Source organism: Pongo abelii, chromosome 5 (assembly GCF_028885655.2).
Source record: "Pongo abelii isolate AG06213 chromosome 5, NHGRI_mPonAbe1-v2.0_pri, whole genome shotgun sequence".
Taxonomy (NCBI): domain Eukaryota; kingdom Metazoa; phylum Chordata; class Mammalia; order Primates; family Hominidae; genus Pongo; species Pongo abelii.
This window is the reverse complement of record NC_071990.2, coordinates 52,406,311-52,420,050: the sequence shown is the minus strand read 5'-3', so window position 1 is coordinate 52,420,050 and position 13,740 is coordinate 52,406,311. Positions and strand designations below refer to the sequence as shown.

The 13,740-nt window shown below is 37.4% G+C and overlaps 1 protein-coding gene across 2 annotated transcripts in view; it reads left to right on the top strand.

Annotated features, from left to right (window-relative positions):
* PKHD1 (PKHD1 ciliary IPT domain containing fibrocystin/polyductin) overlaps nucleotides 1-13,740 on the top strand; it is a 485,172-nt gene that overhangs the window by 128,491 nt on the left and 342,941 nt on the right. For both annotated transcript variants that reach the window (XM_024248417.3, XM_009241952.4), the window contains exon 36: nucleotides 4,222-4,378. In XM_024248417.3, coding sequence (XP_024104185.3) covers nucleotides 4,222-4,378 — 157 coding nt within the window. The remainder of the gene's footprint in view (nucleotides 1-4,221; nucleotides 4,379-13,740) is intronic.

Here is a 13,740-nt window from a genome sequence, read left to right as displayed (position 1 = left end):
TGACTTCTTTCAAGATAACTCTGGTGGTGTTGCAAGTACATTTAAGGTGACATGTAAGATTTGCAGACACTGCACATTCCCTGAAGTTCAGAGAAGTGCTGACATGCTGTAAGAAGAAAACAAATTGCATAAGCTTCTTAGCTGAGGCAGGAAAGTTTTTTCTTGCTGTTTTTGGGGTTTATTTGGGGCTAGATACAAAGATGAGGTCATGTTCTGGACAATTCTTGTATCTCTATTTTCACACCTGCCCCCATATGCCTATGAGGAATTGATTTTCTTCATCTGCAGAATAAGAATGAGTGATGTGTTTATCTCCAGGAAGAACACTAAAGCTAAAGGCTGAGCATCATGGGAACTATAGAGAAAAGAGCTTATATTAGGTGAAAGTAAGCTGGGTTATTGACACGGAACATGGCATTCACCAAAAATATGTTGGTATCAACAGAGACATTCTCAAATATATTCACAAAATCTTTAATCAATGCTGTTGGCATTTTTTTTTTCTTGATTGGATCAAAGTGACACAGATTGGAGGATGAAGATGTTGGAAGGTGAGCCATCCTCACTGTTTCATGGAGCATTTCCCTGGGAGGGAATGATACCACCAGCTCTGTTAACTGAAAATGTAGGAGAGCTAAAATTCTTATGGCAACTTGCATGTATTCATGGATTACACTGATAACTTGCAATCATAGAGATATGCTGCTCTTCTATTTCCCCAGGTAGCTGGTAAGCAGTGGATGCTGCACTAATTTTTAGATTTTTTAGTATTTAGTCATTATTTTGTGTAAAAGCATGAGTACATCAATAAACATTTATACATCTCAAGATATCTTTGTTATGCTAAGGGGAATTCAGGGCACAAAGAAGCTTAGGTCTCTTGAAACTGAATGCTTAAACATCTGTATTCATTTGACATTGGCCGCGTTGACTAGAGAAACTTAAGGCAAAAGAAAAAATTGGTGGAAGATTTTATGAGATCGAATCTGAGTCTCAGGTTCCAATTAAGTAGCACTATTCATCATTTGGTTTATGTTTAAATGGAGCTTGAAAACACGAAAAGGGATGTAAATGTTTCAGAAGACCTAGGGGATATAGCATTTTTAAGGTCTTAGCACCTGTATCTTCACCTACTGCATTAGGAAGAGATGTGTGTGTGTTCGTGTGTGATATCTGTAAAAGCATGTATGGCATCAGCAGGTATAAGATTCATTTAATAAATTATTTGAAAACATTTATTGAGCAACTACTATGTGCTAGACATCTTTCAGGGAGGTGGGAATATAGCAATGACCCAAACCAAGTCCCTGCTTCATTTGAGTAAGCTTAGTAAGTGATAACCAAATATGCAAGGAATTGTATTATTTAATACCAGAATGAAGCATTATTAGGGGAGAAGGAATGAAGGAATGATTGGGGGTACTTTTTAAAAATAATAATACAGGTAAAAGGGTGATACTTGAGCAGAGGCATGAATTAAGTAAGGGAGTGAGCCATGCAGATCTTTTGGGAAAGAGCATCCCAGGAGAGGCCATGGTAAAGGAAAAACTTCAGATGGGAGCTTCCTTTTTGTGACTCCAGTTTGCCTCCATCACTATGAACTTTGACACATCATTACTTTGAGCCTTTGCTTTCTCCACTGGAAAGTAGAGATAACAGTATTTGACCTTTCCACCTACTGGGTTGGGACCAAGTATAGCAATCTTTGAAGGCTGACAGGCTAGGCCAAGAGGTTATAGCACATGGAAGGCAGCAAATGGCATAAGCAAGTGCTTCAGAGCAAGAAAGTCTCTAAAACTTATTGAGAGCTAGATAACAGATATCTGTGCTAATCATAAAAATTTAAAAATGTTCTCAAATTAATTAATGGATAACACCATGAAATAGTCTACCTTTGACCCATTTATATATCTAATGTCTAGTTGTTCCAGATCATTTTACTGTGTGTGTAATGAGCCCTGGTTTTCTTCATAGTTCTGTGGCTGGGTTATGGATCTGACCACCAGGTTAATGTCTCAGAAATCGTTATGCTGCTGAATTCTTCATATTTCTTGTAGTTCATCAACACATCATCCTTCCTAGCTTGCTAGTCTTTGGGTGATCCTGGCCAAAGACCCTAAGCTTTGGATGTTGGTTTGGAGAAAACTTCTTGGTTCCTTTTAAGGATATATCTCCTTCCCCTCCAGACTTTGCCCTGAATTGATCCTTAAATTTTGATGCAGAAGTGTCATCTGAGGGGATCATTAAAATTGTAGATCTCTTGGTCCCACTTCTTGAGCTTTTGATTTCATAGGTATATGATGACACTAGAGAAATCTACGTTTTATTAAGCTCTAAGGAACACTGCCTAAAATAGCATCTGTAAAATTATGGGATAAGATTTTGCTAGAGTCCTTTCCATCTCTGGCCTTCTGGAAATCCAAGATTTTTCAAATGTCCTTTTATCATGGACTCTCAGCTGGCACTACAGATAACCTGGTTCACCTGGTTCTGCAGTTTACTTTACCATCTCTGTTTTTCCCACCTTCTTTCATTCCATTTTCCTTTGATTTGCCTCCCTTTCCTCTTTCCATATTCTATGGGAGTAAATTAAAAGGTTATAAGAATGTATAATATATGTAGCCTTATAAGAAGTACTGCTTATTATTTTACCAACCTAAAGCTAGTCCTATAGTGAAATCATCTAGAGTTAAAATTCTCTCCTACGTTTGTAGCCTACAGATAGTCACCATGGGGGCATGGTTCCTGCAGTTCACAATGATGCTCCTGTATCACCTATTCTTTTTTCTGTGATACTGGAACTGGTTATCACTGTGCCTTATTTCTTTCCATCTCTTAAATCGTGATGAGTCATAGAGTTTTATTTCTTTGCAGATGTAGAAAACGAATAAATTGCAAAGCCTTCTCAGTGATTGTGTTGGGTCTGCAACTCAGCACTGTTGACCTTGGGGTTTGTATCCTCTTCTGGAAAATGTAATGGCTCTTCTGGCAACACAATTTTCCATTTTCTGTCTCAGAAATACTATAGAGCACTATCCTCTGTGTAGGTGTAGGTGTAGTTGTCTGTCGATATTACAAACATGCCTTCCCTTCTAATGATCTTCTCCCATTTGCCTCTAACACATCACGAGAGGACCTTCTAGGTGGTTTATTTTTATAGGAACTCGGGCTTCACATTTGTTGGAATCTGAATGGGAAGAAGACTGGAGAGAGTGGCTTACACATGTCATATGTATTACCTTGAAGGAATCACCTTCTCTATTGTGATTTTGCTATGTTTATCATAATTATACTTCCACAACTTCACAAGGCATTTAGACATGTTCCCAGCCTCTTGCATGAGCTGAATATTGCGTTCTGTGATTTTTATGTCCCTGTTTTAAAAAACGTGTGACATCAGAGTGACAATTAACAGGAAAGCCAAAAGTTCTGAGAGAGGGACTGAAGGCTGGGGTGGAGAGGGAGTGCTTCCTTTTCTGGCTTCTTCTGCCAGTACAGCTCCCTACCCCTCACTCAAATGTTCCAGGCTATTTACTTGTCATCTGAAGTCAGTCGGCATTCTGCCTATGCCTGCATGGGCTTTGTTCAGCCCTGATGCACCAGGCACAGGGGGAAAGGCAACAATAATATCAAAAAAGGCCAAGTGGGAGGATAGATCTGAGCACTTGGGAAGAGGAATGTTCCTATAAAACAGGGACTCTTGGCAGTAGAGCCAGTGAAAAATGATACCAATTACATAAAGCAAAATGCCACCCATCAAGCAGAACATTTTAATTCTCCCTATTCCAGGCTATTTATGACTTTTTGTCCAAGATTCAATACATGTCTGTAAAAATAAATGGAACCAACCTCATCTGTTAGGTAGAATGGAGCCTGTGCTAGAGGGAAAAAAAAAGGTAAGAAAACATTACCAGCATGTTATTGGAGAATTCCAGGGGCTGGGCACAGAAGAACTGCAAATATAATTTTGCCTCTCATATTTTTTTCTGCTTAGGTTAGTTGTATGAAAAAGAGAGAGGTAACCAATTTTATGGAGACATTTAAAGTATTTAAATTAATTTTACTTTCTTTGAGAAGTTTCTGTTTTGATTCAATACTTATACTATCCCGCCCAAAAACAATGAATGAAACAACAAACCAACAAACCAGCGAACCAACCAACGAAGCAACGGACCAGCCAACCAACCAACCAACCCACCAACCCAGCTCTCTGTTTTCCAGGGCAACTTTTCTTTACAGTTCTGCTGGAGATGGTCCAGGACTCACAGCTGGTTTCCTGAAAGGCTGCCACAAGATGGCGACAACGTCACAGTGGAGAATGGCCAATTGCTTCTGCTGGACACTAACACAAGCATCCTCAACTTACTGCACATTAAAGGTCTGTGGAGTTTGTAGGCTGGTGATATTATTCTATATAATTATATCACTTGTAGGGGGGATGGAGGAGGGAAACTTTTTGGATAAGTTCCAGAACTTAGTTGACAATTTATCCTCAGACCAAACTGAAATTTTACTATGTAAAGGAAGAAGTGGTCAGAGGGTTCAAAGTGAAAGGCCTTTCTTTGGACTCATAATAAGCACAGAGCTTGATTATTTTAATTTTTCAAAAACAAGAAGGTTAACAGTGTTCTCAAAGAATATGCTTCTTTATTCAAGCACTTTTTAGTCATGCTCATCCAGGACAGCCCCCACAATATAGCAAAATGCCCTGAAATTGGTTAACGTTGCTGCCTTTGAAATACCCTGCCAAGAAAGCAATGTCTTCCTGCTTTTACCCTGTTGTGGTTTTGCCTTCTTGGTCCCATGGAAAGTCATATAAATAGGCTTTCTTATTGCAAAACCGGCTATATAGCTCTAGGGTTTATGAAGTTGGAAGAGGCTGAGATTTCGAATTTCAACTCTACTACCACATCTTCAAATGGCTAAGTCAGTTATTTCACCTCTTTGTGCATTTCTTTCCTTATCTGCTAAATGAGAATAAAAATCATGGCCTACTTTAGTGGCTGAAAATAAGGAATAGTTATCAAAGTGCCTCTGTTCATTGGCAAATGAAAATTACTTGGGAGATATGATTAGTTATGGATATCTATGAAACTCTGCACTAAAACACTGTTCTTTACTATAAATATATTTAACACACAAACATTCATTCTTATTAAAATAAGAATATAGCTACATGAGGGGAAAAATAAGATATTTTAAAGGGGATAAACTAATGGAATTTTAATACCTGTCTCTTTTAGACTGAATCAAGATTTAGGCATTTTGTCATTATTCTGGAAGCTGTTTTTTTTCTCTTCTATAGCAAGAAGAAGTTTTCAGTCAAATCAGTTAATTAGTGCCCTTTAGGGGATAAAATGGTCTGTCAGCTTGGGCTCTTGCCGTGTCTTTGTGTGTGTGTGTTTGTATGTGTGTGTGTTTGTGTGTAGCTAGTGGATATGGGAATGCCACTATAGACAGTCATCAACTACCTAAGGGCCAGCAATGACAAAGGAAAATTACAGACCTAAAGCCTCATTTCAGAGAAAAGATACTCTTGGCAGGCCTTTAACCAGGGCTTTCTCCATATGAATCAAATTCCGCAGGAGGATGGGCTCCCCTTCAGGCATTCAAAGGTCTTGGCCTTATATTGCTACTACCATTTGGGAGAAGTTTCCCAGCTGAAAGTCTTGGATTACTAAATCTCTGGATGTACTGTTACTTCCAGGTAAACCATGAATAGTGCTGACAGGACCAGAGGCTGAAAATAGAGAGGAGGCATCAGAAGGAGAGAAAAGTGTAGGAGAAAGGCAGGATAAGTACCCACTCTTAAGGATTTAAATATCTGAGCAATCCCAATACTTGCCCCAACCTCCAATAGTGGTTTTTCTTAGTATTTCTGGTTTAGGTAATATTTCACTCTCATATTTAGATAAGTGAGTTAGGTTTGGAAGGGCAAACCTTCATCCTGTGGACAGGGAGAGTAAGTCATCTGAAGGATCTCCTCTTTCTCTTGAGGAGGAGGAGTAGGTAGGATGTAAGGCTAAGTAGTAGATTCCAGTTTCTGCATGAATAAGATACAGGAGTTGTTGGCAAAAGACAGAGCTGCCTAGAGTGAAACGCTGAGGTTTTTATCGTAGAGATATAGGTCATAACTTCTAGAAAGAATGAGAACAGGGCAAGGACACAGATCAAATTTTGTTCGAGATAATTTGTGAATGCTTATTGAGTGGCCTAGGATTCCTGTGTGAAATACAAGAAAAAAATGAAGAATAATACTTACTGGCAGTAATATGTAATATTACCAAAGAAAAATAATTAGAAAGTAAATATAAAAGACTAAAACTTCTGGTTCTAAAATAAGTGATGCTGGCAGTGAGGCCGAATGTATACTGGGTAATCTTGGTGTCAATTATGTAAGATTAGAGTTGGAGAGCGGAGAGGAGGTGAAGGGCAGATCATTTGTGTCTGAGACATATTGCAATCACATAGATATTAACATATACACAAATTAAAGTTTGAGGAAATTCTCCATCTCACTTACTGGAATTGTATACATCCAGTGGCTCAGACCAAAAACCATGGAGGCATCCATGACTTCTTTCTTTCTTTCGCCTCCTATGACCACCCCATCAGTGAACCCTGTCGGCTGGATCTTCAACATGCGTCCCATATAGCAACACTTCATTGGTACTAACCTAGTCTTAACCACCACATTTTTGGCCTAGACCATCTTAAATTGCCTCTTATTTTGTTCCCATGTTTCAGATTCCTTGTTTTCATTAGTAGTAAAACCCTAATTTCATTGGTGGCAACAATGTACTCAGCTGAAATGCTCTGTTTCCTGAACACTTTTGTAGCTAGACATAGCCATGTGGCTAAGGGCTTACCATGAGATAGAAGAAGTACCCTGCAGAACATCTGAGAAATTTCCAAAAGTAGAGATGACCCCGTAGGAAGTACACCCTATTTTCCCTTCCTTCTTTCTCTTTCCTACTTGCTGGTATGTAAATGTGATAGCAACATTTTCAGCCACTATTTTGGACCATGATGCTACTTGTTAGTTAGAATGGAAAAGCGGAAGAATAGGAGAAACCCAGGACCCTGATGACTCTGGAGTTGCCATGATAAGGCATTCAACCACCCACCTCTGAAATAACTTTTTGTGATAGGAAAATAAGGCTTCATGGGTTTAAGTAATTGATATTTGGCTTTTATGCTATATGATAAAGTAAACCCCCAGCAGTTTATAGTCCATTTCCTTTTAAAATTTAAGTCAAATTTCTCCTCAAAACCTCCAGTGGAATCTCAAGTCACTGGGAATCAAATCACTGGTCCTTACCGTTATTTAACCTCTGATCCCCTTGTTGACCTTGTCTTCCTCATTCACTCTGCTCTAGCTCTTCTATGAATATACCTGCCTCAGGACCTTTGCCCATAATGTCTGTGGCCTGGAATGCTCTTCTTCCACATTCATGTGGCTGGCTCACCTATTTCATTTGCTCTTTGAGAAAATATCAACTAATGTGGGAGGACTTGCTGGCCATCATTTCTAAAATTACAGCCACCCCCCAGGACTCTTTATCCTTTGATGTTGCTTTACTTTTCTTCATAGTACTTATCATCACATGGTATATTATCAATTTACTTGCTTGTTTATAGTCTGTCTCCTCTACTAGAATAAGCTCAAAAAAGACAAAGGATTTCATCAATTTATTTACTCTTGTCTCTTCAGGGTCTAGAACAGTGCCTGATGCATGACAAAGGCTCAAAAATTATATGTTTATTGTAGAAAGAATGGACAAGTAAGTGGTCCTGGGTGAAATTTAAGAAGTATATATTTTAAACCCTTGTTCTCTTAAATACCACTTTTCCCAACTAATTTACTTTCACTCTCCTTAGTTGTTCTCACTGATTACACACACACACACGTATGTATGTATAAGTACACACATATACACTTACATATTCACATATACATATATACACATGCACAATATGTACATACACACACCTGTCTATATATATATGCATATTATGATGAATTGTTAGGAATATAAAATCTGTTGGTAAGTTATATTTATGTTTCTAAAAGGCATTTGACTGAAGTCTTCACTGGTGAAGAACTACAACTTTCAAATATCTGGTCAATGTAACATAGCTGTAAACCTCTTTTAATGTATATCACACAAGTAATGTGTGAAAGTACTTGAAAGATAATAAAGAGCTCTTCAAATATAAGATTGAATAATCATAATCATCATCAACAACAACAACAGTAACTCACTCTCCAAATATCAGTTACTGACTATCTTTTTCATATACATTCACAGTGTCATAAAAATAGAAAAACAGCTGGGTGAAATTTTCTTTACTTTTTCTGATACCATCTGCAGGCTTAGATAAAGCCTGAGAAATTTCAAGCCAAAAAATAATTTCTTCAAAAGATTTTAACCAACAAAATATGAAGTATTATAGTGGAAGTACTTTCTCAGCCATTTCTATATTACAAAGAATACATTCTATATGAAGTAGATATATTTTGAAAGGATTACTGCTAAGTAACAGTGAAACTAGATCACCTAAGAACTACATTTGGAACTACTTTATGAAGGTATTACATCCTTTATATTATTTTTCCATTCATGGAAACCAACATCCTGTTATGTAGAAAACTAAGCTCGTACGCCAGGAAAACCAACAGTTTATGGACCCTCAAGAGTCTTGAACTCTCTGTGCCTTACTCATATTTTCATCTATAAAATAGAATTGACATTTTTTTCTTACACATATGACTTACATAGTAGAAGGGAAGGTCATAAATTTTTGGGGGGCAATTGAGAAGTGGCCCCAATGTTTTGTGTCATTATTTATGATGCTATATGTACAGACTCCCAAACTTAAAAAAATAGCAGATTCTTTTGTGACCGTGATAAGAGCTTCAGCTGCATTTATTATTTCATTTTAATTAGGAAAAGATCCAGAACTTTTGTCTACTTCCTATCTCTACTTCTTCCCTCCTTCCTGCCCTCCCTCCCTTTTTTTTAAAAAAAATATTTTTTAGGGGTACCATTAAACACAAAAGAGAATTAACCCAATCAATTAATACTAATGAGCTGGGATGGAAATAGGCATATTGCCTTGATTTAGTTAATTATATTTTCATTCTTTTATGTTAAGATGCCCAACGGCCATAGGCATTGCTGAATTAAAATTTATTATTTTTATTCCAAGTAATTATGGATGAGCCATAATCACAAAGAAGGAACGTTACCCTCTTGTCAGAGCATTCTGCATCCCAGGCAAGGATCTTGGGTTGTGGTCTGTAGTTGGGGAAACATTCATATTTCCTGAATGAAGCAATGAATCTCTTTCTGATCTGGTCATCAAGCAGCTTGATGTGAAGTAGTGTAATGATAATGATTAATGAAAGGGTTAATTAGGGGAGAATGAACTCTCTCCTTGGTGTTGGGCTGTTAGGTTTAGGTACTCTTATCACACACACAACACGAAAGAAGGTAACTTTGTGAAGTGATTGATATGCTAATTTGTTGGATTGTAGTAATTACTTCATTATATATAATACATATTTATCCACACACATACACACATGAAAACATCCTGTTGTTTGCCTTAAATATACACAATAAAAAAGGAAGACAGTTTGTAGTTTCTTACTACTCACAATGCCAGTGCTTGTGTCTGAGCAGAAACTTGTTTCCAGTCTCTGTTGCTGCTTAATAGTGCACTGGTTTCCTTTAATGTAATTTTCTATTTTTTGGTCTACTGGCGTATACTAAAGCAGTTAAATGCTTGGAAGTATTTCTAGCCACAAAGAACTGAGCCTGAATCTGGGCTCCACTACTTCCCAGCTCTGTGACCTTGGGCAAGTTGCAGACCTTCTCTAAGTCTCAGGTTTTTCCTCACTAAGGTGACGCCTGGTTATAATGACAATAATAGTAACAATGAGAGCTAGCATTTATCATTGTTGCATGGCAATATCACAATGTATTGCCTGTCTCGTATGGATGTTTTGAGTATTAAATGAGGGAATATTTTTAAAGCCATTAGCACACAGCCTGGTCCAGAGTAAGAACTCAATTAATGCTAGTTTTTGTTACTTTTGGACTGTCAGAGAAAACAGGAGATATGGCTGAGTATCAGGCTTAAGTTACAATTTTATTTACAGATAGTGGCTGCTTCTATATACAAAGCAAACTGGATTACTGAGAGAATTAGCTGGGTAATAAAGACCTTGGATTGCTTTTTCTTCTGTTATCTTCAGAATGCATATTGAAGTGTTTTTCCTTCTATTGCGAGGGAGGGACGAATGGAGAAGTGGATCCATTTGCTTGCCTGCATTCTCCTTGTTACTTTGACTTCACAGAAACATGTTTTTCTGGTGTAGCTTGGAACATGATCTCATTTTCTCTCAACTGTTTTTTAGTCCACAGTTTTGAGAACATTCAGATCATTTTAAGTCCGTTACATCTGGGGTTTCTATGGCATGGAAATGCATATTCTTGGTTTATTGAGGTGAAGCATCTTCTTCTGACTCACTGTCAGGTCCATTGTAGAATTCCTTCATCCTTGACAAGCATTTGAGGATTTCAGAGTGAGGTATTAAATAATGAACCTAGCACAGCCTTTTTTTTTTTTTTTTAATCCCAGGGATTGTGTACTTGGTTGCTTCTAGTTAGCACTAAGCCAGCCTCATATTCAGTAGATGCATGCTTCAGATAATGCTTTCCAATGCAGTTATCTAGAAATGCTACAATGCAGAGCTTTCCTGAGATGTTGCTTGTGATCTCTTTGTGCATCAGGCCTGTGTGAGTCACTTGGCATTTTACCCTGTGCCTATAGTTTCAAGACTTCATAGCTACCAGTTAGGATAAAAAAAATCTGAAGGAAGGCAGTAATTTTGATAAAAATATGATATTCAACAATAATTTATTTTTTTCTCTAACTGTAGACTATCTTGGTCAACAGGAGAGGGTTTTGTGGGCTGGAAACATTGTTGCAAATTAGTAAATTCAAAATAGTTTATCTGCAAGTTGGCTGTAAAAGAAGATGGACTGAATTGCCCTCTTTTGTAGTCAAAACATAGCTACCCTTCAAGCCAGAAGATAGGATGCTTATGTGCAGACAACACAACAAGGTTGATTCATTCCAGTTTGGTCAGCAAACTGGAGCCTGACTTCAAATTTGAGTCAGTCACAGACTCTTTTATGGTTTTGGGTAAGGCTCTGATCCTCAAATCAATGCACCAAAATGGAAATAATGGTGATTCCCTTCCCTGTGTAGGGAGAAAATGTCTTGTATAAACCTCTACTGGATGTTAATGTTGTTTGTGTGTGTGCAACTCTGTGGAGGAAGAGCAGTATAGGAATGAGTAAATTTTCTTCCTATATTTGGCAGGCATGGTACCCTAAGGGGCTGGTCTGTGCCATTATCCAGAAGGGAAGCCTGATGAAGAAGTTAGCATCAGAACTAGCCCGAGGTTTTTTGAAGTTCACTCTTAACTCTTGGGTGTCTTCATGTGCTGGGCTTTTCTTGGTGACAAGTAGGTGTTACTTATTTTATGGGAGGGGGACTTTGCTGATATTCAAAGCTAAGTGTATTACAGATAGAATTTTTAATTGGTTAAAAACTTGAATCATTTTTATATTAATTCTTTACAAATAGAATATCAAGGTGTATTTTTTCTTCCCTCTACCTTTTTGGAGGCTTATAAAGGTCTAGGCTGTAAGCTGAAGAAAGGAGGAGCCAGATCTGTTTTTGCTCACCTTTGTATTGCCAGCACCATTTTATCTCCAGGTATGAAACAGGTACTCAAATAATTGCTGAATGAATAAGCTAATAAATGACTTTCAGACCTGAAGAGTCAGATTCATGTTTGTTGAGAATTTCTCTATAATCAGAGTCCTTCCTGGTACCCTCAAATGTTAGTGGATTAGTCCAGACAGTGACCAATTTTATTTACTATTTGTGTATCAGGAGATCAGAGACAAAGGCTTTTTAATGTGGGGGACACTTGGCTCTGAGACCCCTTATTTTTTCAATCAGACAGTGACTTACATTATTTACCTCCAGAGAACAGTCCCAGACACACTTGATTAGCCTTAAATGAAAGATAAGCCATTGCTATGAGAAAGGACATGCTTTCCATAGATGGGCAGACAGACAGATAGATAGATATTAAACAATTTACAGTTTTATGTCTTGACAACTTGGATATTGTAATATGAAAAATGCTACTGAAAGGGACCAGTCCCTTCCTAGCAGAGAAGCTATAATATTTTCAGTAATGAAAGATAAATGTTTCAAGCTTCCTTACTTAAAACCTTTCATTGGCTTTCCATTAGCCTGTAAGTTCAAGTCCAAACTTAATATGGCTTACAGGATCATGCAGTACTTGGTCTGTCTTTACCTCTCCATCTCATTTGTTCATTAATGATCCCTATATCCTATTCATCCTGGACTGGAAGTGGAGCTAGAAATCTGGAGTACTTTTGTATTTGGGATTCTTGTGTAGATAAAAATATGCTGGAGACTGAGCATTTCATTATTATAGTTTCTATACAATATTCCTGGGGTCAGGTATAGGTAGGAAGTAGTGTATTCTCATTTTTTAAATTAATAAATACTATAAGAAAAGTATTATTAGCTTTTATTTCCAATACTATTATGCTGTAGCCAAATCATTTTTATAATATTCAGAGAATAATTATATTTGGAACCTTTTAAAAAAAAAGGTTGCTTAGAGAAGTGTATCAAATTGCAGGCTGGTCAAAAATGAGATTGGGTCAGTGCTAATTGAACTTTGATAAAGAGAAAGAGGAAGATTATCTGAATGAACTTAGTAGCTAGGGGGATTTTTACATGCTTGGTACAGACCTTGGGAAAAAGACGATTTTTTTTTGTCTTTTCTATTTCTCCTTAGAAATAGCTTTCTTCTTGAGATTTTAAGTGACTTTTCAGAAAGCCGTGGAACAGCTGAAGGCCTTGAGCACTTAAATGCTAGAAGCTTTGTTGATAAAATAAGTCATGGTTTTCTGGATGTAGAAAGGAAATCAAAGTTTAGTTAGGTAGTAATTGATAACAGTAGCTATAATAACAAAGGCATTTACTTATATCTTAGTGTTTGAGTTCCTTTAAATATTTCTGTATAGTTTGTCTTCTACAGATATGTTTACACTCTGTAATTAGTACAGAGTTAATACAGTTATAAGGTTACCTTAATGAGTTTCATATTTTATAGAAAAAGTAAAGAGCTGAGTCATAGTCTTTATATTCTCTTATAGTCATCTCTAAAGTGGGACAATTCACTAAAACCAATACATTTCCATTCACCCGGAGGAGCAATTCAAGTTCACTGTGACCTTCAGGAACTGGAGACTCTATTTTACATTTTTATTTCGGTACCTAGCAGAGGAGCTGGAAACTAATGGTAAATGTTGGTTGAGTGACTAAGGGAATGATTCTATAATTCCAGGCTTGTATTTTCTCAGCCTGTTTCAGATGATGTCAAACATCACCAGCCTATGGACACCTAGAACAATCACTTAATTTACTGATAGTAGTGATTCTCAAAGTGTAGCACCCAGTCAGCAGCACAGGCATCACCTGGTAACTTATACAAACTGTAAATTTGGGAGCTCTACAGTAAACCTACTCTGGGAATAAGGCCCAGTAGTCTGTGTTTTAAGACATCCAAGTGATTCTGACGCAGGTTCAAGTTTGAGAACTACTAGCCTAAAA